Source organism: Dicentrarchus labrax, unplaced genomic scaffold (genome assembly GCF_905237075.1).
Source record: "Dicentrarchus labrax unplaced genomic scaffold, dlabrax2021, whole genome shotgun sequence".
NCBI lineage: Eukaryota > Metazoa > Chordata > Actinopteri > Moronidae > Dicentrarchus > Dicentrarchus labrax.
Window position 1 is genome coordinate 23,136,569 of NW_026136705.1, and position 17,937 is coordinate 23,154,505.

Here is a 17,937-nt window from a genome sequence, read left to right on the forward strand (position 1 = left end):
TGGATGTTGTGCATCCTTCAAACAAACAGATGAGTGTAAACATAACTGTTTCGATAATATAGCATGTCCAAAACAGTGGTTCGTGGCTCAACTTGTGGGGGTTAGCCGCATCCCCACCTCCACCCCATCCCTCCCTCACCTTCTCCCTCCCTAAATAACACTCAACTCTTCACATTCATGTGTATTTTATTTATTTGTAACAGGTACAATAACTTTTTTTATTTTTATTATTGCATATTACTGCTAAACAGCTGTTTTGTGAAAAAAACATTTTAACACGAGAAAGCTTTAAAGTGTGCTTAGGAAGAAAACATTAACAGCTGTGTTTTTGGAATATACACAGATTATGTTTTTGGATACACTTACTGAGTGTATTTTGGCTGTAGCCACCGGCTCAACTTACCCCTGGCCAAATGGCTCAACATACCCCAGAGCTACCATTTTGACTTTAGTCCCCACAGCTAAAATGGTGCACTTTTATGCTAGGTTTATGACATGTTGTAGCTTAAAGATACCACAATTGATGTATAAAACAAATTTAAAATGATCTATTGAGATCTATTGAAACTTATGATAGACTAAATTCACTTTCAAGAGTGAAAAATGATTTTTTGGAAATAAATATCTAACCACTTTACCCATGTTGTTCTTACATTCACAGACTCCATGAAATGATGCCTTCCTCCTAAATATTTGGTCACATGAGCAATGTTTTTTACCATTTCCTAGCAACAAGGGGTGGCTCAACTTACCCTTTGGCTCAACTTACCCCACTCTCCCCTAACAGTCAATGTGAACTTTCAACTCCGTTTCAATTAATTAAATATCAGTGATGGAAATTACAATTTTGAGGGTTGTTTTACTTGAGTATTTTTATTTAAACTACTTAATACTTCTACTCCACTAAAATTCAGAGAGAAATATTGTACTTTTTACTCCACTGCATTTTTTTAACAGCTAGTTCCAACAGTTCCTTGTGCTGCTTTTAAGTAAATGATATGGATACTTATCCAGCACAGTAAATCAAAAAAAAGTGTCTCCCTCCTGTCCTTTGGTTAGGGTTTGAGGTACTGAAGCAATAACATAGTGGAGAGTAGAGAGAGTACACCCCCTTGTGGACTTTTAAGGAAATACACTGAATCCTCTGAGCAGAGCAACATACTGTGCCTCCAGGTCATGTTTATGTAGGAGCAAAGAAGCCCTCTGCACCAAAATTACCGGAACAGTAAACAAAGTGTATCCTAAATATTTACTCATGGTTCTTATTAAAAGGAAAAAAATGTACAGTTTGCTGGAGGTAATTTAAACTCCTTACCAGGGAGACAGACCACTCATGGGGACACAACAACATACACACAAGTGCTTTTTCCAACAGTGCAGTAGTACACTGATTTAGTTACATAAATTCAGTCCTGGCAGATGCTCAATATGATGACAGTTTCCTACAACTGGTGAAAACTTTTTCCTCCTTTTCTTCGTTTTTCTTCCAAGTGATTGGAATACACTTTCATTGTAATGTCTAGCTAGCCTACCTGTTGGCTGTACTGTCCCAATTTGGTCGTGCCTATTATGTGAACAGTTCTCATTTTGAATCTCTGACTCCGTATGTTCTTCGTTGCTAATTGTGTTGCTCTCTAAAGCAAATGAAATGGACTGTATTTTTGGCAGCTCTCACCTGTTTACTTGTTTTATGTATGAAAATATGTGGATTTTCACTATGTCTGCTACATCTTCTCTACCTCAGTTCATTTCACTTCACATATAAACAAGCATACCACAGCTCTAAAATGATGGCCTGCAGCTGTCAACACAGTCCTTGATGCAGAGACTAAAATAACAGTTAGACCACGGGCCCTTACTTTGGATGGACTACACCCTTCTGCTCTGGCAAGCCGTGAGCATCACTGCAGTGTTAGAGGAGGATGTACTGTAGTGCATTAGTGAAACAGCAAAGGAGACAACCCATCAATTACCCTACAGTAGAGGACTGTGGCTGTATTGGTCAGCTAACTGGTCTCTGTATGTGTTATGGGAGGCAACTGAAAAATTCAACAGTGCTCCTTAAATACACGTCAAGAGTGCTATTTTAGATGTCTAAAAATTCAGACCATGAACCCATTCACCCATCATTTATGGTTGTAAGAGAAACAAATAATTAGGCTGACTCAGGCTGAGATGAATAGATTAGAGAGGATGTGTAATATGTGTTAGTGTGCACACTGATCTGAGCTTATATCTTTTGTCTTGCGTACGTTGCACCTTACCAATTGCCACCAGTCGGCGTGTCAGCTCAATGGCTCGAGGTAGGTCTCCCATTTGGTAAACGGAGTAGCTGAGGTAGTCCAAAATGTCCGCCTTGGTAACCACAGCTTCCTCCCCAGCATCCAGCTGCTTCAAGGCCTGCTGCATCCACAGCACAGCATGGTAATAGTCTGCATCATTATAAGCAGTCTTTCCCATGTCGAAGCAGTCGTCCACTGTCAGTAAGGCACTGGAGTGCAGACCTGGGGGCAGCATTTATTAAATTTAAATACTGACCATATTGGACTAACTTTACTTCATGTTCTTTTGATTACATATTTATCACATTTTATTAATCATTGAAACTGAAAAAACAACTCATCCATTTTACTTAAAACTCCTATTTTTTCACTTAGTTATTATTCCTACTGACTTTGGATTACTAATTACACCTGTTGCCACAGGTGCAATGACTGCATAACACTACTATCTATCTAGCTACAGTAGCTTGTCTGTTGGATCGGACTACGCGGGCCAGCCTTCGCTCCTCACGTGCATCAGTGAGCCTTGGCCGCACATCAGCTGTAAAAACATTTCCCACAATTCCCTGTATGGGATCACTAATGTTTGACTTACCTGTGTTTAAGTGTTTTCTCACTTATGGAACAAAGTCTAATTATAGTACTTTGGTGCCACTATTGCCCACCTGCTTCAGATTTTTAAGTTTCTGCAGAATTAAACATAATTCAAAATGTGAAAATATAATACTATTTCCACCATTTTAGACATTTTATTTGTTACTTTTGGGAAATGTATCCATTATATATTGGTTTGAAGTTGTTTGTTGGTGGGCAGGTTTAGACATGTCGAGTCTAGCTCAGCATGAACTGGCACAGATACACACGTACAGAAACAGACTTGTGCTATCAAACACAGACACATACCTGCAGAAGTACATCTTTTTATACCTGCGCTAGGATTGCAGTTCAAACCTAGCAGCTACGCTTCAAGTGACCATTTATGATTTTAAAGGCAATGTGTGTGCAATTTGATGATGTATGCTGCTAGAGGTGTAGGCCCTTAGGTCTGTTAAGTCCTTGGAGCCTTACTGTGATGAAGGGCTGTATCAAAAAATAAAGCTGAATTTGAGGTTGAGGAATGTGTCTGTATATGACGCAACTGTAATTGAGTCATTCGTTTTCTAACCACATACAATCATAAACCCAATCATGGCCAGAACCAAAGTCTCTTAAAACAACCTTACACTTTACTTAAAAATTCACCTTAAACTAACGTTAACTTAGTTTTAAAAAAATCAACTCTTAAGAAGTGAAGACTGGTCAACATGCACAAGCACTGCTTACTCCTTGGTTACCTGACAGCTTTCCTTTGGAGAAAGCCTCAGAATCCAGTTGGTACGTGTCTTGAAGACGCATTAACGCCTTGGCTGCACCCGTTTCATCCTCTTCATCTGGGAAGTACTGTCTGTGTGTGGACATGTTGGAAATGAACCCTGGAGAGGAAGTAAGAACTTTGTCAGGATGTTTTTGGGAATGAATAGAAAACTACTTGTGATTCAGTTAATGACTGTTCAAATTAATGCAAGGATGACACCAGGCATGTTAATAACTTTGCAACATAAAGCTAAAACAGTTTACAGTAATGCTATAGTAAACCCTTGGAGCTAAATGCAAAATCACTCACATCATAACTTATAGATTTATTCAGTCTTGCTACTTTGTGTCACCCTCTGATACAAAACAACAGTGCTTCAATGGACAGCCAGTTAAATCTCATGTTAAGCTGCTGAGACCATGTTTAAAAATAGTGCATGAACACAAGGGGGTCCTGGAAGTTGTGATTGTACTTCATAAAAACATAGTGGACATGCACACCAGCCTTAAATTTTAGTGCTGTCAGTTAAACATGTTATTAACGGCGTAAACACAAACCCATTTCAAAAGGCGTCAATTTTTATCGCAAGATTAACTTTTGTTTAACTTTGTAGTTTTTTTCACATGCTGTTGCAACAACTAGTAACGTTAGAAAAACTACAACACCACACCGGATCTAGCTAGACCGGAAACAAAACAACAGGCATGTCGCACACACTTGTTTAAGAGTAGCAGACGTTACGTTTTGAGTGGATGGCGAGCACGAGACGCCGAAATGGATGCCAATAATATTCTGAATGGAAAGTTTACTTTTAAAAAGTTGCCAAATGGTTCCATTGACAAGACCAAAGTGATCTGTGTGTTTTGTCGTTGTGAATTGAGCTATCATCAAAGCACTTCCAGTCTGAAATACCACTTGATGGCCAAGCACACAGCTGATGCGAATTCTCCGCCCCCTCGTCAAAGCCAGGTGACAATGGATGATTTTTCAATAAAAACAACATTTGCACAAAGCAAACCGATCCACTTTTCCATGTTGATAAGAGCATTAAAGTGAGAAAAAAATAATGGGACAAAAAGAAATCAAGGGACATTTATAATAGATAAAAATGTGCGATTAATTGCGATTAATTGCAAGTTAACTATGACATTAATGTGATTAATCGCAATTAAATATTTTAATCGTTTGACAGCACTATTACATTTCTTTGACTGATTTTATTTACGCATTATGCCCTTTACTTTCTGCAATACATTTTTTTTTATTTGGATTAGTTTTTAATTCATCAAATTTAAATACAATTACAATAAAACTATAAACCACCCCCTTGCTTTTAATGGAAGCTTGCCTTTGTAGTTCTCCTTTTTCTTCTCCTCTCTGCCTCTCTCACCCTGTCTCCATATTATGTAATGAAAACAAAGGCAACAATGGCTATTGCCAATATCTGATGTTTTCAAGCGTAGGACCCTTCACCAGTACAAACTGTCCTCCCACAGCAGTTCCAGACTTTCTCTAAATAAGTAGAGCCTCTATTCTGAGTGACCAGTATTATCCTCCTCACACTGCCTATGCCTCAAGCCTCAAATTAAGGTCAGTGAGTGCCTTGTGTGTGGCTAATGAAGAACAGTAACTTGTACTATGTATTGGAGAGTGTTATCAATTGTCATTCTTTATATTTCTCTTATTTTATCATTAAATAACAGCACCATACTGCTCAGTAAAGTCTGAGAAATTATAAAAGAAACCAGATGGGCAGACATTTTCATTTCAGATTTTCTATTACTTGTATGCACTCTGTGGTATTCAACGGGGGCACCTTTAATCCAGATAAAATAATCTATTCTTTATATGATGTATGATAATCAAAGGCCCAAACTCCATCTTTTTTTCAGTGTCTAACTTCAGTGTTTAACTTGCTTTATTCACTTGACATGTGAATTAGTGTCACCAAAGCAGAAAACTGTAAAGTAAAATACCAAAAATTTGAACAAAATCTAAATAATGTATGTCTTCTATCTAGTTAGGCTTATTCTCTCTCTCTCTCTCTCTCTCTCTCTCTTGCTCACGTATACAGATTCACTTGTGTGACACATAATTAATTCTCTGTATCTGCCTCACACAGATATGGACCTAAGCGTAAACATGCACAGACTTTCAGGTCCAAACACACACACACACACACACACACACACACACACACACACACACACACACACACACACACACACACACACACACACACACACACACACACACACACACACACACACACACACACACACACACACACACACGCAACGGAAGAACATTGCCAAAATATGCAGAGATGAGGAACAGCTGTAGCTAAAACATGACCGCTTTTGCTCTCTCTATATATATTCATTTGGGGAGTATTTGAGCAGAAATTTCCACTCTAATCACTCTGCTCACATCCACTCTGGATTTTATATTTGCCACTGGACAGAGAGAACCCCACAGGAAAAAGTAGTGAATGCTGCCTTTCAGATGCATTATGTGAAGAGATATTTAGGCCTTATCAATGCATACAATGTCGATGGAAAGGCAAGAATGAAGGCAAACAGATCCTATTGTGAGGCTTGTTAGCCTTGTTGTTAAATTGACAAAGATGTAGCTGATGTGTTTGAAACTATTTCATCTTGCGCAAAATTTCCAGTCATATCACTACTAATGCAGAGAGAAAGATGAAAAAGGAACAAGTCTAGATGAAAATAATGCAAGTTTCTTGGTAAGTTTTGTTCTGAGCTGTTGCACACAGGCAAGTACAATGTGCTTGTTATCGCAGCAAATGTCAGTATACTCTTAGTCAGGTAACAGACCCATAGCTGCATGTGGCCAAGAAACACAGACTCACAGATACTCCTTGAGTCCGTATTACACAAATAAAGCATATGTATGACAACAAATCTCATAGAGAACATCAATGCTCCAAACGAAGCAAAATCACACCACTCTTGGGCAACACTCATCCTCCTTCCTTCCCTCCTTCTTTTTCTCCTATCCTTACCATCAGAGGGGTTCTGAAGGACAAGACTCTCCAGTTCAGTCCACTCTGTGTTGAGTCTCTTCATCAGTTTGTAGGCATTTACTGGGTGGGCCAGGTATCCTTCTGGGTCAGAGGTGGACAATCTGGTCAGAGCGTCAAGTTTGTTGGCCCAGCTGAAGACAGACAAAGTGGAAATGTCTGGTGAGGATGTGTTGACAGAAAAGTGACTATGGTTGTGTTACACTACGTAGAACGTACTGTACAAATGAAATAAAAACATTACATCCCTGAACATGGAGGGGTAATACAAGGGAGAAACACTGAGCAGGGCAACAACAGTTGTAACCACTAAATGGTTAAAGGACTGTTAATATTAACAGATATCCTTGTTGAAGCAACAGATATATTTAATTTGTTAGTTCTGTTTACTGTTGATGGAACAGATATTGCTAATATTTATAATATGTATCAGAGTGTTTTAATGCCTTAATCCACAAGGAGGGATATTTTTTGGACTACTACAATGGTAGATCTGTCACTGCATAACACAAATGAAGCATAATATGGATAGCAATGAAGAGCTAGTGAGAAACTAACAAGTCATTGTCACAGACAGATAGACAGATAGACAGATAGATAGATAGATAGATAGATAGATAGATAGATAGATAGATAGATAGATAGATAGATAGATAGATAGATAGATAGATAGACTTTATTAATCTCCAAAGGGAAATTGGGTCCTCATAGCAGCCAGTACTGTACTTAAGTAAAAGTACCAACACAACATTGTAAAACTACTCCATGACAAGTACAAGTCCTGAAAAGGAATCCAAGTATTATCAGCACTATACTTAAGTCAAAAGTACAAGTGACTTCCATATTTTAATGCATTTACATTTTGTTTAGCCCAGTGATGCAAATGTATATTAATTCTTCAATTTTTGTTATAGTTCTCTTTTTGTTGCTGTGCCTTTGTTTTACTTCTTTTGGGCCTCAAACAGTTATTTAAATGAAACCATTTGAGAAGTTTAGTGGGGAAATGTCTCTTTGGTAGAACTACTAAGACACCGCTTTTTATAAGGGGTCACAAGCCAAAAATGCATCGTGTACTGCACATTTTTTTAATGTAAAATCTTTAAAGGGGAACTTGGCAACTCTAGCCATTTCTTCGTTGGTTTCACTTTTGTCGTCGCATGTTTTCTCAACGAGCTCCCCCTATGGCTCTGGGACGTATATTCCAAAACACTGTCATAAAAAAACTCACTTGCGGCACCCTCCTCCCCCTTTCTACCGCTGCTGATGTGCATTGGTTGCCGGGCAACTTTTTCGTGTGGAGCAATGTCTACCGAGGTGGGTAATACATTCATCGTCGCTTGTTCTTATAGCCGGCGTGGCTGACCTGTATTGAGGGGGGTGTGTGCGTTTATGTGGAATTGCCATAAAGCAGTTTGTGTTTCTCGCTCGTTCTTGCTTCTCACGATACGTCCTATTTCCAATTTAACGGGACGGTAGTCCCAAAGTTGCAAGTTTGGTTTTCCGCCTGGGGACGCTAGGGGGAGCGGGGAAAGCCACCATTAACACCGGAACAGACCATTTAACCATCCAAATGATTTCTAAACGGGTTTATTAAGTTGAAATAGTTGCCAAATTCCCCTTTAATTAAAAAGTAACTAGTAATTGTAACTGTCAGATAACTAAAGTACAATATTTCCCTCTGAAACGTAGTGAAGTATAAAGTAGCAAAAATTGGAAATAGTCAAGTAAAGTACAATGACCTCAATGTAGTACTCAAGTACAGTACACAGTCTACAGTCACAGGGTGTGAATGTACCTTTTGACAGCAGCAAGCTTGGACTCCTCTGCTTTTATGTATTCCCTCAGAGACTGGACCAACTCTTTTTCTGTGTAGATCAGATCTGTCATTTGGCCTGCAGACAGATATTGTAGATGAGTGAGAGGTGTCACTGAAGATAAAATCAGCACCATTAAAAGGGTGCATTCTCTTTTAATTTCCCCTTTGACAAAAAGCTACTTACGAATTCAGGTTATTTGCAGATTTTGTATTTCCTTAACACATCTACCTGTTTCTTATTGAAAACTAAAAGAGTTGCTAGAACTGGCAACTTTTACAACTTTCACCTCTGTTGTGCTTAGCTTTAAAAGACGGAAACACTGCTTGCCGCATACCAAAAATAAATCCTAAGCCACAATCTGTGGGCCTTTGATTGCATAGAATTACTCAGCAAACTACAGTGGGGGTGTTCATCCATGAGCCTTTGAGGGGACGATTGGGGTGTAGCATGCATAGTAAACAATTCCATGGAAACAGTCAGCCATGATTAATTCACAGGGGCTGCCAGGGAAGAGGAATAATGAAACACGTTCATTGTCTTTGCAAGCAACCAACATAACTGACCAGCCAAATGTCGTAAATCAATGTGATTTAAATGACAGTTTTAAGTGTTTATCTCCTGAGATGCAGCCTTCTGAGTCATGTGTTGCATACTGTATATAAGAAGGCTTTTGTAAATCAGGGATCCTCTTCTCACATATTAGATAAAGAAAGGTAATTGCATAAAAAGGCAAATTAACTGTTTATGGGGGATTTTGCAAGGGAGTTGTTTGTTGTTTCTTCTGATTTGGGGTCAAGAGACCTTAATTTCACCTGCAGAAATCATGCTGAATGTGTCTGACTTTGTTTTAAGGAATCAGTGGACCACAATTATTTCTCTTAAAAGTTATTCAGAGTGCTTCAAAATAAACTCAGACTTTAGTGGCTTCCTTGCCACTTCCTCCATCTAAAACCATTTGTTATGGCAAAGGAAAGACATGCATTCCTGAGCTCCGAACTCTTTTCTCTTCTAAATGTGGTGCTCCTATTCATTCGAGTCAGACAAGCTTTAGTGTAACTGATTACCAATATTAAATGTCCTAGTTAAACTGTACTGCAGTTTTTTTAAAGAGTCATATGACCATGTTGTACCATGTACCACACTTTTTGTTATTATGGCCAAAGATTCAAGGTTTGGATTATGAGTAATACACTAGGTGAGCCTTACTTCAATCAGGAATAAATTATTGTATTCTTTATCAAAATAGCATTGAGCTCTATGCCCAATTCAGGTAAAGGTGACACAATTGGTAGGTTGTAGGTATGGACAGGTTGTAGCTACATATAGAGGTAAAAGGTCTTAGTCTATATTAGTTAACAAGACAACACTTGGAGGCCTAAAAATGTGACAATATGTATCCATGCCTACTGTATATTTAGGGTTTTACTGTGCTGTACTGTATTAACAGCCTTCTGAGGCCAATATACACAATAATAACAAAATATTAGCCTTAATGTCTATTTTAACATGTAAATAAATAATGTATTAAAGGGGATTTGGTGGCAAACTGAGTCCAGAAACTCTTGCAATGGATCAAATGAAAGCTGGAGATTTTAATCTAACAAAAATGGTGAGGGAGGAAAAAGTCCACATAGCTCTTTAAACCTACTAATGGACGTGAAGATCTCTGCCTGCGTTGTCCTGCAGCAGCAGCACCAGAGGAGAGCCCAGAGGATGTAAGACAGGGACCTCCTCATTCTGTCTCTTTCAATAACCTGGAAGGACAAATATAATCACATCATGTCACAACAGATTTACACAGTCCAAGATCATTTTCATGTAGCAAAATACTCCTGTGTAGCAAAACACTGTTACACACTGTTCTGTTATTCTTCACAAGGTTATTGAACAAATTGTGCCCAACTCTATTAAACTATGGAACACCATTTAAAACTCCATCTGTTCCCCCATTTAATACTGTGTTCATCAAAAATGGGCATTGTGCTGTGCTTTCATATTTATTTCTATCACAAATGGGCCCTCTAATTCTTAAACCACACATAAATAAACTTGCAGTTGGCATTACCCTCATAGTCAGAGTCAATAGTTTATGCAATGATGCTGTGTTTCCGCACTGAACTACATGATGGTCTGACAATATTCAAAGTTTCCAGTGTGTTTCCTGTAAATGAGTCACTAATCCCTGCTGGGAGGCATGCCGTCATAATATCCTCAATGCCCAGTTCTCATTAAAAAAGGACAATGTGGAAAAAAGAACAGTGTTTTACAGCAATAAAACATTCTTTATCTACAAAATATATTGTGTATATCTGTTATTTTCCCATTGCAGATGCAACCATAGGAACAACATGCATATTATAAAATCATGAAGTCCAATGTGAAGGTCAGTATGTTCATTTCCCTTTTCTTTGCTCTAATCGTGAGTTCAATGTGACCAAGTAAGTTATCCAGTACAATTCTTTTTTTTCTGATGAAGAGTAAGCAATTAGGAAAATAACTGGCAGTTTAATCAACAACATAAAATAATATTAGTTGTAGCCCTACAATTTGCATAATTAAAAGTAAAAAACAGAGCGAATATACACTAAACATTAAGTAAGATTATTGTTATTAAGCTGTTCCAGTTCAAACAGCTATGTAAAGCTTATTGTTTCTAGGTTTATTATGATTTTCTTGTCAGACATTGTCACATTTCCCCTACTAATATTTGTCCTATTAAAATAAACCTTATCCAGGGCAAAGCATTATGAGTTGTGTAGGCTTTCAGATAGATCTGACAACAGAGCTGAAGTAGAAACAGCAGGACTAAACAAAGGCGTATCACCCTTGGCAGACTCTCTGTTCCCATTCCAGCACTGAGACCAGCTTCATGGGGATTGTTTAAATGAAAAGTGATACTGCTCCACTTTCTCCACTTCACCAAATTACTTCTCAGTGATGACTGTTTACTGTTGCCTGAGTAAAGCATTAACATACATCCATACCTTCAAATGTAAGCACACATACACATACTTCTGTCTGCACCACCATCTAATCAAAGGCTTACAGACGGACGTTCTGAAGCAGAAAATTGGCACAGTAACTGTAAGTGTTGTAAGTAATTACTTGGTGATGGATCTGCTTCAGGTGTAAAAAAAAAAAAAAAAAACTTACATGACACCTGCTGACAAAATACTAGTTAAATACTTGAGTTGCTAAAAGAAGTCACAACAAAGTCATTTTTTAAACAAACATGATGGAAGGTAGACGTTGGATTATTTGTGAGTGTGACAAATGGATCCTTTTAATGAGGCAAACATGCCATGCCATATGGTACTAACCAACATTAGGTGTTATTGATGAAAGGCTGTGAAATGGCTTTTAAAAAAAAAATATATATATAAATATAAATAAACTTGTTGTTACTAATCCTTTAGGTGAAAGTTAAAGCTAAAAGTTTACAGTTTTCTTTAGCCTTGTTTTAGCATTTACAGTTACTTACTTACTACTATATCAAATACAATTCCCAGAGTAACACATATTTGGTGGTTTTGGGTTGGGAGTAAAAGCATTTTATCAGTTTTCTCCACATAGTAATTCTGTCTCTTCCATTACGAGTAGAGCTGTCCTAACTTGTCTCCAAACATGCCTACATACTCTGCTACTCTCCTACATTTGAAATGAAATCGAGCCTCCTCTCCCAGAGATACTGAATGAATTGAAGGTTCTTCTGGCTGTGTCAGGAATACTCCTTTTATATAAAAAACTATACCTGTTGGTCAAATGGATGTGTCAATGGATTTGACACAAAAAATAATGTTACAAAAATGGAACAGCTCCTATGCCATGTCCATTGAATAAGTTTAACCTAACATGATTATTTGAAATGACTAAACACATATTTGTTATGCATGCATGATCCTTGTGGTCAGTTGGCTTGGGTGAACATGAGAGCAGACCACTGTGAGTCCCAAAGCCTTGCCTAAAAAACAAAAGATGAATAACATTTGCATCCGTTTGTGTGAAATATTTTGAGACCTCACCTGTGTGCAACACAAATAACACCACAGATTTCATTTCAGCATAGTGCAAGAACTCTCAAATCTCTCAAATGGATCTTTACTAGTACTGAGCTTCTAGTGTTTTACCTGGGAGGGCTGTTGGTTTACGTAGTGAGTGCCAGCCCAGATAACTATTACCACAGTCCTAAACTGCAAATGAAAGGGCCAAATCTTTCTCCTTGTAATTTACAGCCTGTGCGATTACCCGGGCCAAACACAGTCTTGCCTGTTGTTGCAGGCTGTAACATCCATGTCACATTCCTGGAAAGAGGCCTGTAACATTTACTACCCCACACTCACGAGTCCTGACCATCCCCTGGCATTTCTGGCAAACGTGGGGAATAGCACTGAGGACAGGGTATCATTCGAAAAGATCATGCGAGGACAGGACCAGACAGCTGTATTTTCAACATAGACCCCTACCATGCAACACATCTTCCAATGCTGCAGACCTGTGCTGTGTTTTATGAATTAAATAAAGCTATAAGGCAACCATCCATTTACCCTTTCCTCAAAATAAAATAGGGGTCAGCAAAAAAAATAAATGCTTATATCAGCTTGCAGGTTTTTTGATTTGCTGTGCAAACACTTTCTTCAACATCTCACAAGCTTTGTTCTTGCTATGAGACAGCCTGCAAAACATTCCTGAGCCTGGCAGCTAGAAGCCAGGTCAGTCAGCTAAACACAGGGCCTATTTATTGCTCATCAATGTGCAGCATAGTACTTCAGATGTATTTGATGCACAGTTCTGACTCTGAGGAGTTAAAGGTTGATCCAGTATGCCTTAAAATAATTCTGGTCTGGTCTGCAAGGCTTCTTGTTTTCACCTTAACAGACATTTTAACTGACAACCAACTTTTGTTCCTCCATTGGTTTACAAGTGATTATTGGTGTAATGCTCTGGCAAAATGTGCCTGGATTTAATGATGACAGCAAACCACAGGAACTCCTCTGTAGCTTACTGTTGGCTTCAAGATTCTCCAGACTTTTGCTGTTTACATGGGAGGTGTGGCTCTATGAGAGAGATAAGAAACCAAAGTAACACACTCTCTGGCAAAACAGTCGGGATCCAAGGTCTGCAATGGGGCAGGGGTTTCCTAGGAGCCAACGCTTACTCAGACAGCGAGATGTTCAACATCTGTAGTCATCTCATTCTTCCTTTCTGCCGGACAACAAATCTGCAGAAATAAAAACCTGGCTGTTCTGAGCAACAGCTGTCTTATTTCACACAAGTGTCAATTTAGGAAGTTAATAAAATATGCATCTTTTTAAGTTTTGTGGGAAAGAAGATTAAAACATATGTAAAATGACAGGATAAATTCTATTTCTAAAACCTGATTTACGATAACACTGATCTTTCTCATCCTTTTTGAAGGGCTGTTTGAGTATAGTATAAATTAATAAGAAATCCAAACAAGAGCGACGCCAAAAAGAACTGCAGCTCAATGGAGTAGCAGAGTGTTGTCAAGACAACTGGAGCAATAGTTCAATATTGTTGCAAAAGACCTATCCAAACTCTTTTTAAAGCCTTCAGTAGTTAAGGGTGTTCTTCAAGCTAAACTGGCCTTTCAGAATCACATCTACAGAGGTACAGTGGCAGTTCGCATTTTGTGCTGTAGTGTGAAAGAGACAAAGAATGGTTGATGCTAAACAGGTATTTTTCTGACTGATGTTAATCAGTAAGCAAGACTGGTGCATATCTCCCACACACAGGCATAGCCAAAATACGACAGACAGACATAATCATGCTGACACACATGCGTGCAGGGTGATACATGCGTGCTAGAGTATGTGCATGTACACACAGTATCCACAGGCTGTGAACATGCTCAGACAATCCCTGCCTGTCACACTCAAGGAGATTGAACTCTCTCATCTAACAAAGAAAACAAATTCAGATTCAAACTTGAAACTTCATTTCTGCCGCTCTGTGCATTTCAGTTTACACAGTTTCCTCCTCAATTAGACTATCCTCAGTCCTTTGACAGGAATGCTGATAAGTGAACAGATGTCCTGAACAGTTGCTTAGTAACAGCAGTGAACAACAGAGTTCACTCTGAACACAGTCGAGTCAAACTAAGGGAACAATAATTCGCTTTGACTTTCACTTCCACTTATCAACACATGATGGATCGAGGGAGTTTCTAGTTCTGAGGAAATTTTGCAACATCGGCTGACGAACAAAAATACTTCTTACATCGGGATTTAGTCTCTCCATGCTCTGTGACAAAGGAAATGAGCATTTCCGATATAGTTTAGCTGACCCTGTAAACTAGACAGCATCTAGCTCTAGCAAAAAGAGCTATGAAAAAGGGTTAACATGTTTTCAAAGTCCTAGTCCAACATTTCTGCTGACCATATGTGGTTGACATTAAGGCAAATTTGTTTCAGATGCAATGAGAGCTGGGGAAAAAAAACATCTGCAGCCATATTGCAGCTAAAAATGGGCTAGATCTATTTTACCTTGAGAGACAATCATGACTAAATGCTCTCCCCTGCCCCTAAAAGTGACTAAACATCCTAAAGTGGCAGCTGGTAGCCCTAGGATAGTATTACCAGACTGCTGTGCTGCAATCATATTCATCTCCGCCTGATAGAAGAGCTCATTCATATCCCTCGGTCACTGTTTATAGAGCTTGGCTCATTTTAAACCTTGTATTAAAATAAAGAGACAAACAGGCTCAAAGTTGAATGCATTAGTTTACATCATAAAGCCCAAACAAAGTTTTTTTCTGTGCACCATCCACTCCCAATAGCCTTTTCTGGTATGCAACCACAGATAATGTTTAATAAAACAGACACAAATGTTGAATAAAATGTATTACCCAGGCACTTAGCACCGCTTCAATATGTATGATAAAAAGACACCAGATGTGGACACTGGCTGGAGCTTACACAAGGGAAAGGAGACAGACATAGAAACGGCTAGATCATCAGACAGAGACTCCCATAACTTAATAAAGCTGTTCCGTTTTTCAGCTTTATCTAGCAAGACATCATCTACCGAAGCGTGCATGTCACCTGCCTTACAGCCCAATTACTGCTCACAGATCCATGGCATCCCTCCATTTGTTGCCTTACATTTATACACAATTCAGTGGCTGCTTCAACTATTGCCATTGTACTGCATAGAAATCACTGCAGGGCATCACTCACCTGGCAGGCCTACAACCTATTATACTAGGACTGGGTGTACAGTGACATTTAGGGCTATTTGCCAAGGGATGGACAAAGCAAATGTGTTCTCTTTTGGAGCTTTGTATCTACGACCTAACCTTTTGAATCCAAGGAGCTACTTTGAATTTACTCAAATTAAAGGTCGGTTCAAGAGCATATACAATTAGTCGATTGGTAGTTATCAACAGAAAATTATTTTAATTCAATAAACTATTTCGATAGTTGTTCCGTCATTTTAGTAAATCTTCGAGTAAAATTTCAAAAAGTTATTTTTTTCTTTGTCCAATGTTCCAGTAAACTTTGAGTTTTAGATAATTTGTCAGACAAAACAGGAATCTTAAAGTATATCCTGACCACTACAGGATTTTTGAGGCAACAATCTTGATATAGATCCCTTCAATTTTTTTCTTTTTTTAAATTGTGACCAACATACATGCTGTGTGGGATATTTTACAGCGTACAAATCTACTTGTCAGTGCTCTCTGGTGGACTAACTATTTAAAGTTGACAGTGCTTCTACCTAGATTGGCACTTCTGTTCCACACTTTCTTGTTACTTATCTGTTGAGTTATAAACCGATGCCGTACGTCTACAGTAAGCTAACACCAGGCGATACATCGGCTGATTAATCAGTCTAGGATTCATTTGAAGACGCAGGGTTGGGTTTTAGGAAATCGTGATTCTGAGAAATTGGGATTTTTGTTAATACATGGTTTAAAATCAGTCCCACTCTGTAAATAGTGACCCTGTGGTATAAATGAGCTTTTCTACCAAGAAGAGACTAATCTGTTTGCAACACAGCAATCTGGTAATAGTTTACTACCCCTTGTCTGAATGCCATGTTAAATTGTTTCCTTGTATCTGAAACAAATGATTAAACAAGAAAAAAATCTGCAGATTACTCAAAAAAATTGAATTGTTGGTTGGGAATAAGAAATATATATATATTTCTTATTCACCTATTTCGGTATATAGCCATGCAAACATTTTGTTTTCCCCAGGTTTTGAAAATACGCATCTCTGAGATTTCAGATTTTGCCTTTGGATCTCACAGAAGTAATAATTGTACTTTTATAAAAACATTTCTTTCCAAAGACAGCTTTCCCCAATTACTCTGGATAATCCACAGACCTCACACTTATTGGGACTTTTTCTTTGTTAGAAGAACAATTTCTTTTTTGGTAAACCAACTCTTTAAGAAAAAACTACAAAATGCCTGTCTTTTTTGTGTGAACTGTAGTTAGCTCTGAGCAGCAGAGGAGGACTGGAAACTCTGCTGCCGAGTCTGCTCATCATCTCCAGCTGGAGAGTAGCCGTCCCGGTGACGTCAGCCCAGTTGTTTCTAGAAATTCCCAACAACTCCAACTCCGAGGGTCGCGCGACCGTCCTGCAGCCTGTGTCGTGGGTTACTAACACTGCGCCACAATTAAAAAGACACTGTCACTTCCCGCTTTTAAATAATGTGCGTAGTAAACAATGTCATGTAAGCGACACCGTCTGAGATGCTCTGCGAGAAAGTTTCAAAAAACTTTCTCCACTTCAGCTGTGAAACATTGACACCCGACTGCCTCGCAGAGTCTTACGTTACATTGTGACCAACATGTCGGACATAAACACAGACCTTAATGAAATAACGAGTCGCCGCTGCTTTACCTTCTTGGTACAACAGGGTCTCGGGTGTCTGCTAACGCGTTCCCCCTAAAAAAAAAAAACCTGTTGGACCCAGTTATTGACAACCATCCCAGCATGTTCGGTAGGCACGCGAGCTCAACGATTCAGCCCCCTTTCAGAGATGATAACATGAGCTCTGTGGCCGATTAGATACAGTATTTAATGTTGTCTTACCTTTATTCTCGTGGGTTTTAAGGAACGCTGTCACACTTTGCAATGTGGACGCAGTTTCACTTGGCACCCAGGGGTTATGAGTAGGACAGAGAGGGGTTTTTAGTCGCTGCCACGTACAGAACCTCCTGCAGGGCTGAACTTAATCCTTCGAGTAGACGCGCAGGGACATTCTTAGTCGAATTTAATGCGTTGCTTTCAAGTGCACCTCGTAAACTCTGATTTCTGACCTTCAGGTTGGACAATCGACTTCTCGTACTCAGAAAAAATGGCTAAATATTTATTTTTTTAGAGAAAAGGGGTGTTGAAGTCCCGTTATACTATAATTTTATTTGTTGAAATAACATATACATATATAGAATATATACTAGATTACTGCAAT

The 17,937-nt window shown here is 38.7% G+C and overlaps 1 protein-coding gene across 3 annotated transcripts in view; it reads right to left on the bottom strand.

The window, feature by feature from the left end:
- Positions 1-17,702, bottom strand: part of p4ha2 (procollagen-proline, 2-oxoglutarate 4-dioxygenase (proline 4-hydroxylase), alpha polypeptide 2) — a 29,097-nt gene extending 11,395 nt beyond the window's left edge. For 2 of the 3 annotated variants that reach the window (XM_051401701.1, XM_051401703.1), the window contains exons 1-6: positions 17,559-17,702; positions 10,145-10,250; positions 8,475-8,571; positions 6,662-6,813; positions 3,617-3,754; positions 2,265-2,504 (exon numbers count right to left, since the gene is read on the bottom strand). In XM_051401701.1, coding sequence (XP_051257661.1) covers positions 2,265-2,504; positions 3,617-3,754; positions 6,662-6,813; positions 8,475-8,571; positions 10,145-10,232 — 715 coding nt within the window. In that variant the 5' untranslated portion in view covers positions 10,233-10,250; positions 17,559-17,702. Of the gene's footprint in view, positions 1-2,264; positions 2,505-3,616; positions 3,755-6,661; positions 6,814-8,474; positions 8,572-10,144; positions 10,251-17,366; positions 17,387-17,558 lie in introns of those variants that run through there. The other variant, XM_051401702.1, reaches the window with a different exon arrangement.
- Positions 17,703-17,937: the final 235 nt, after the last annotated feature.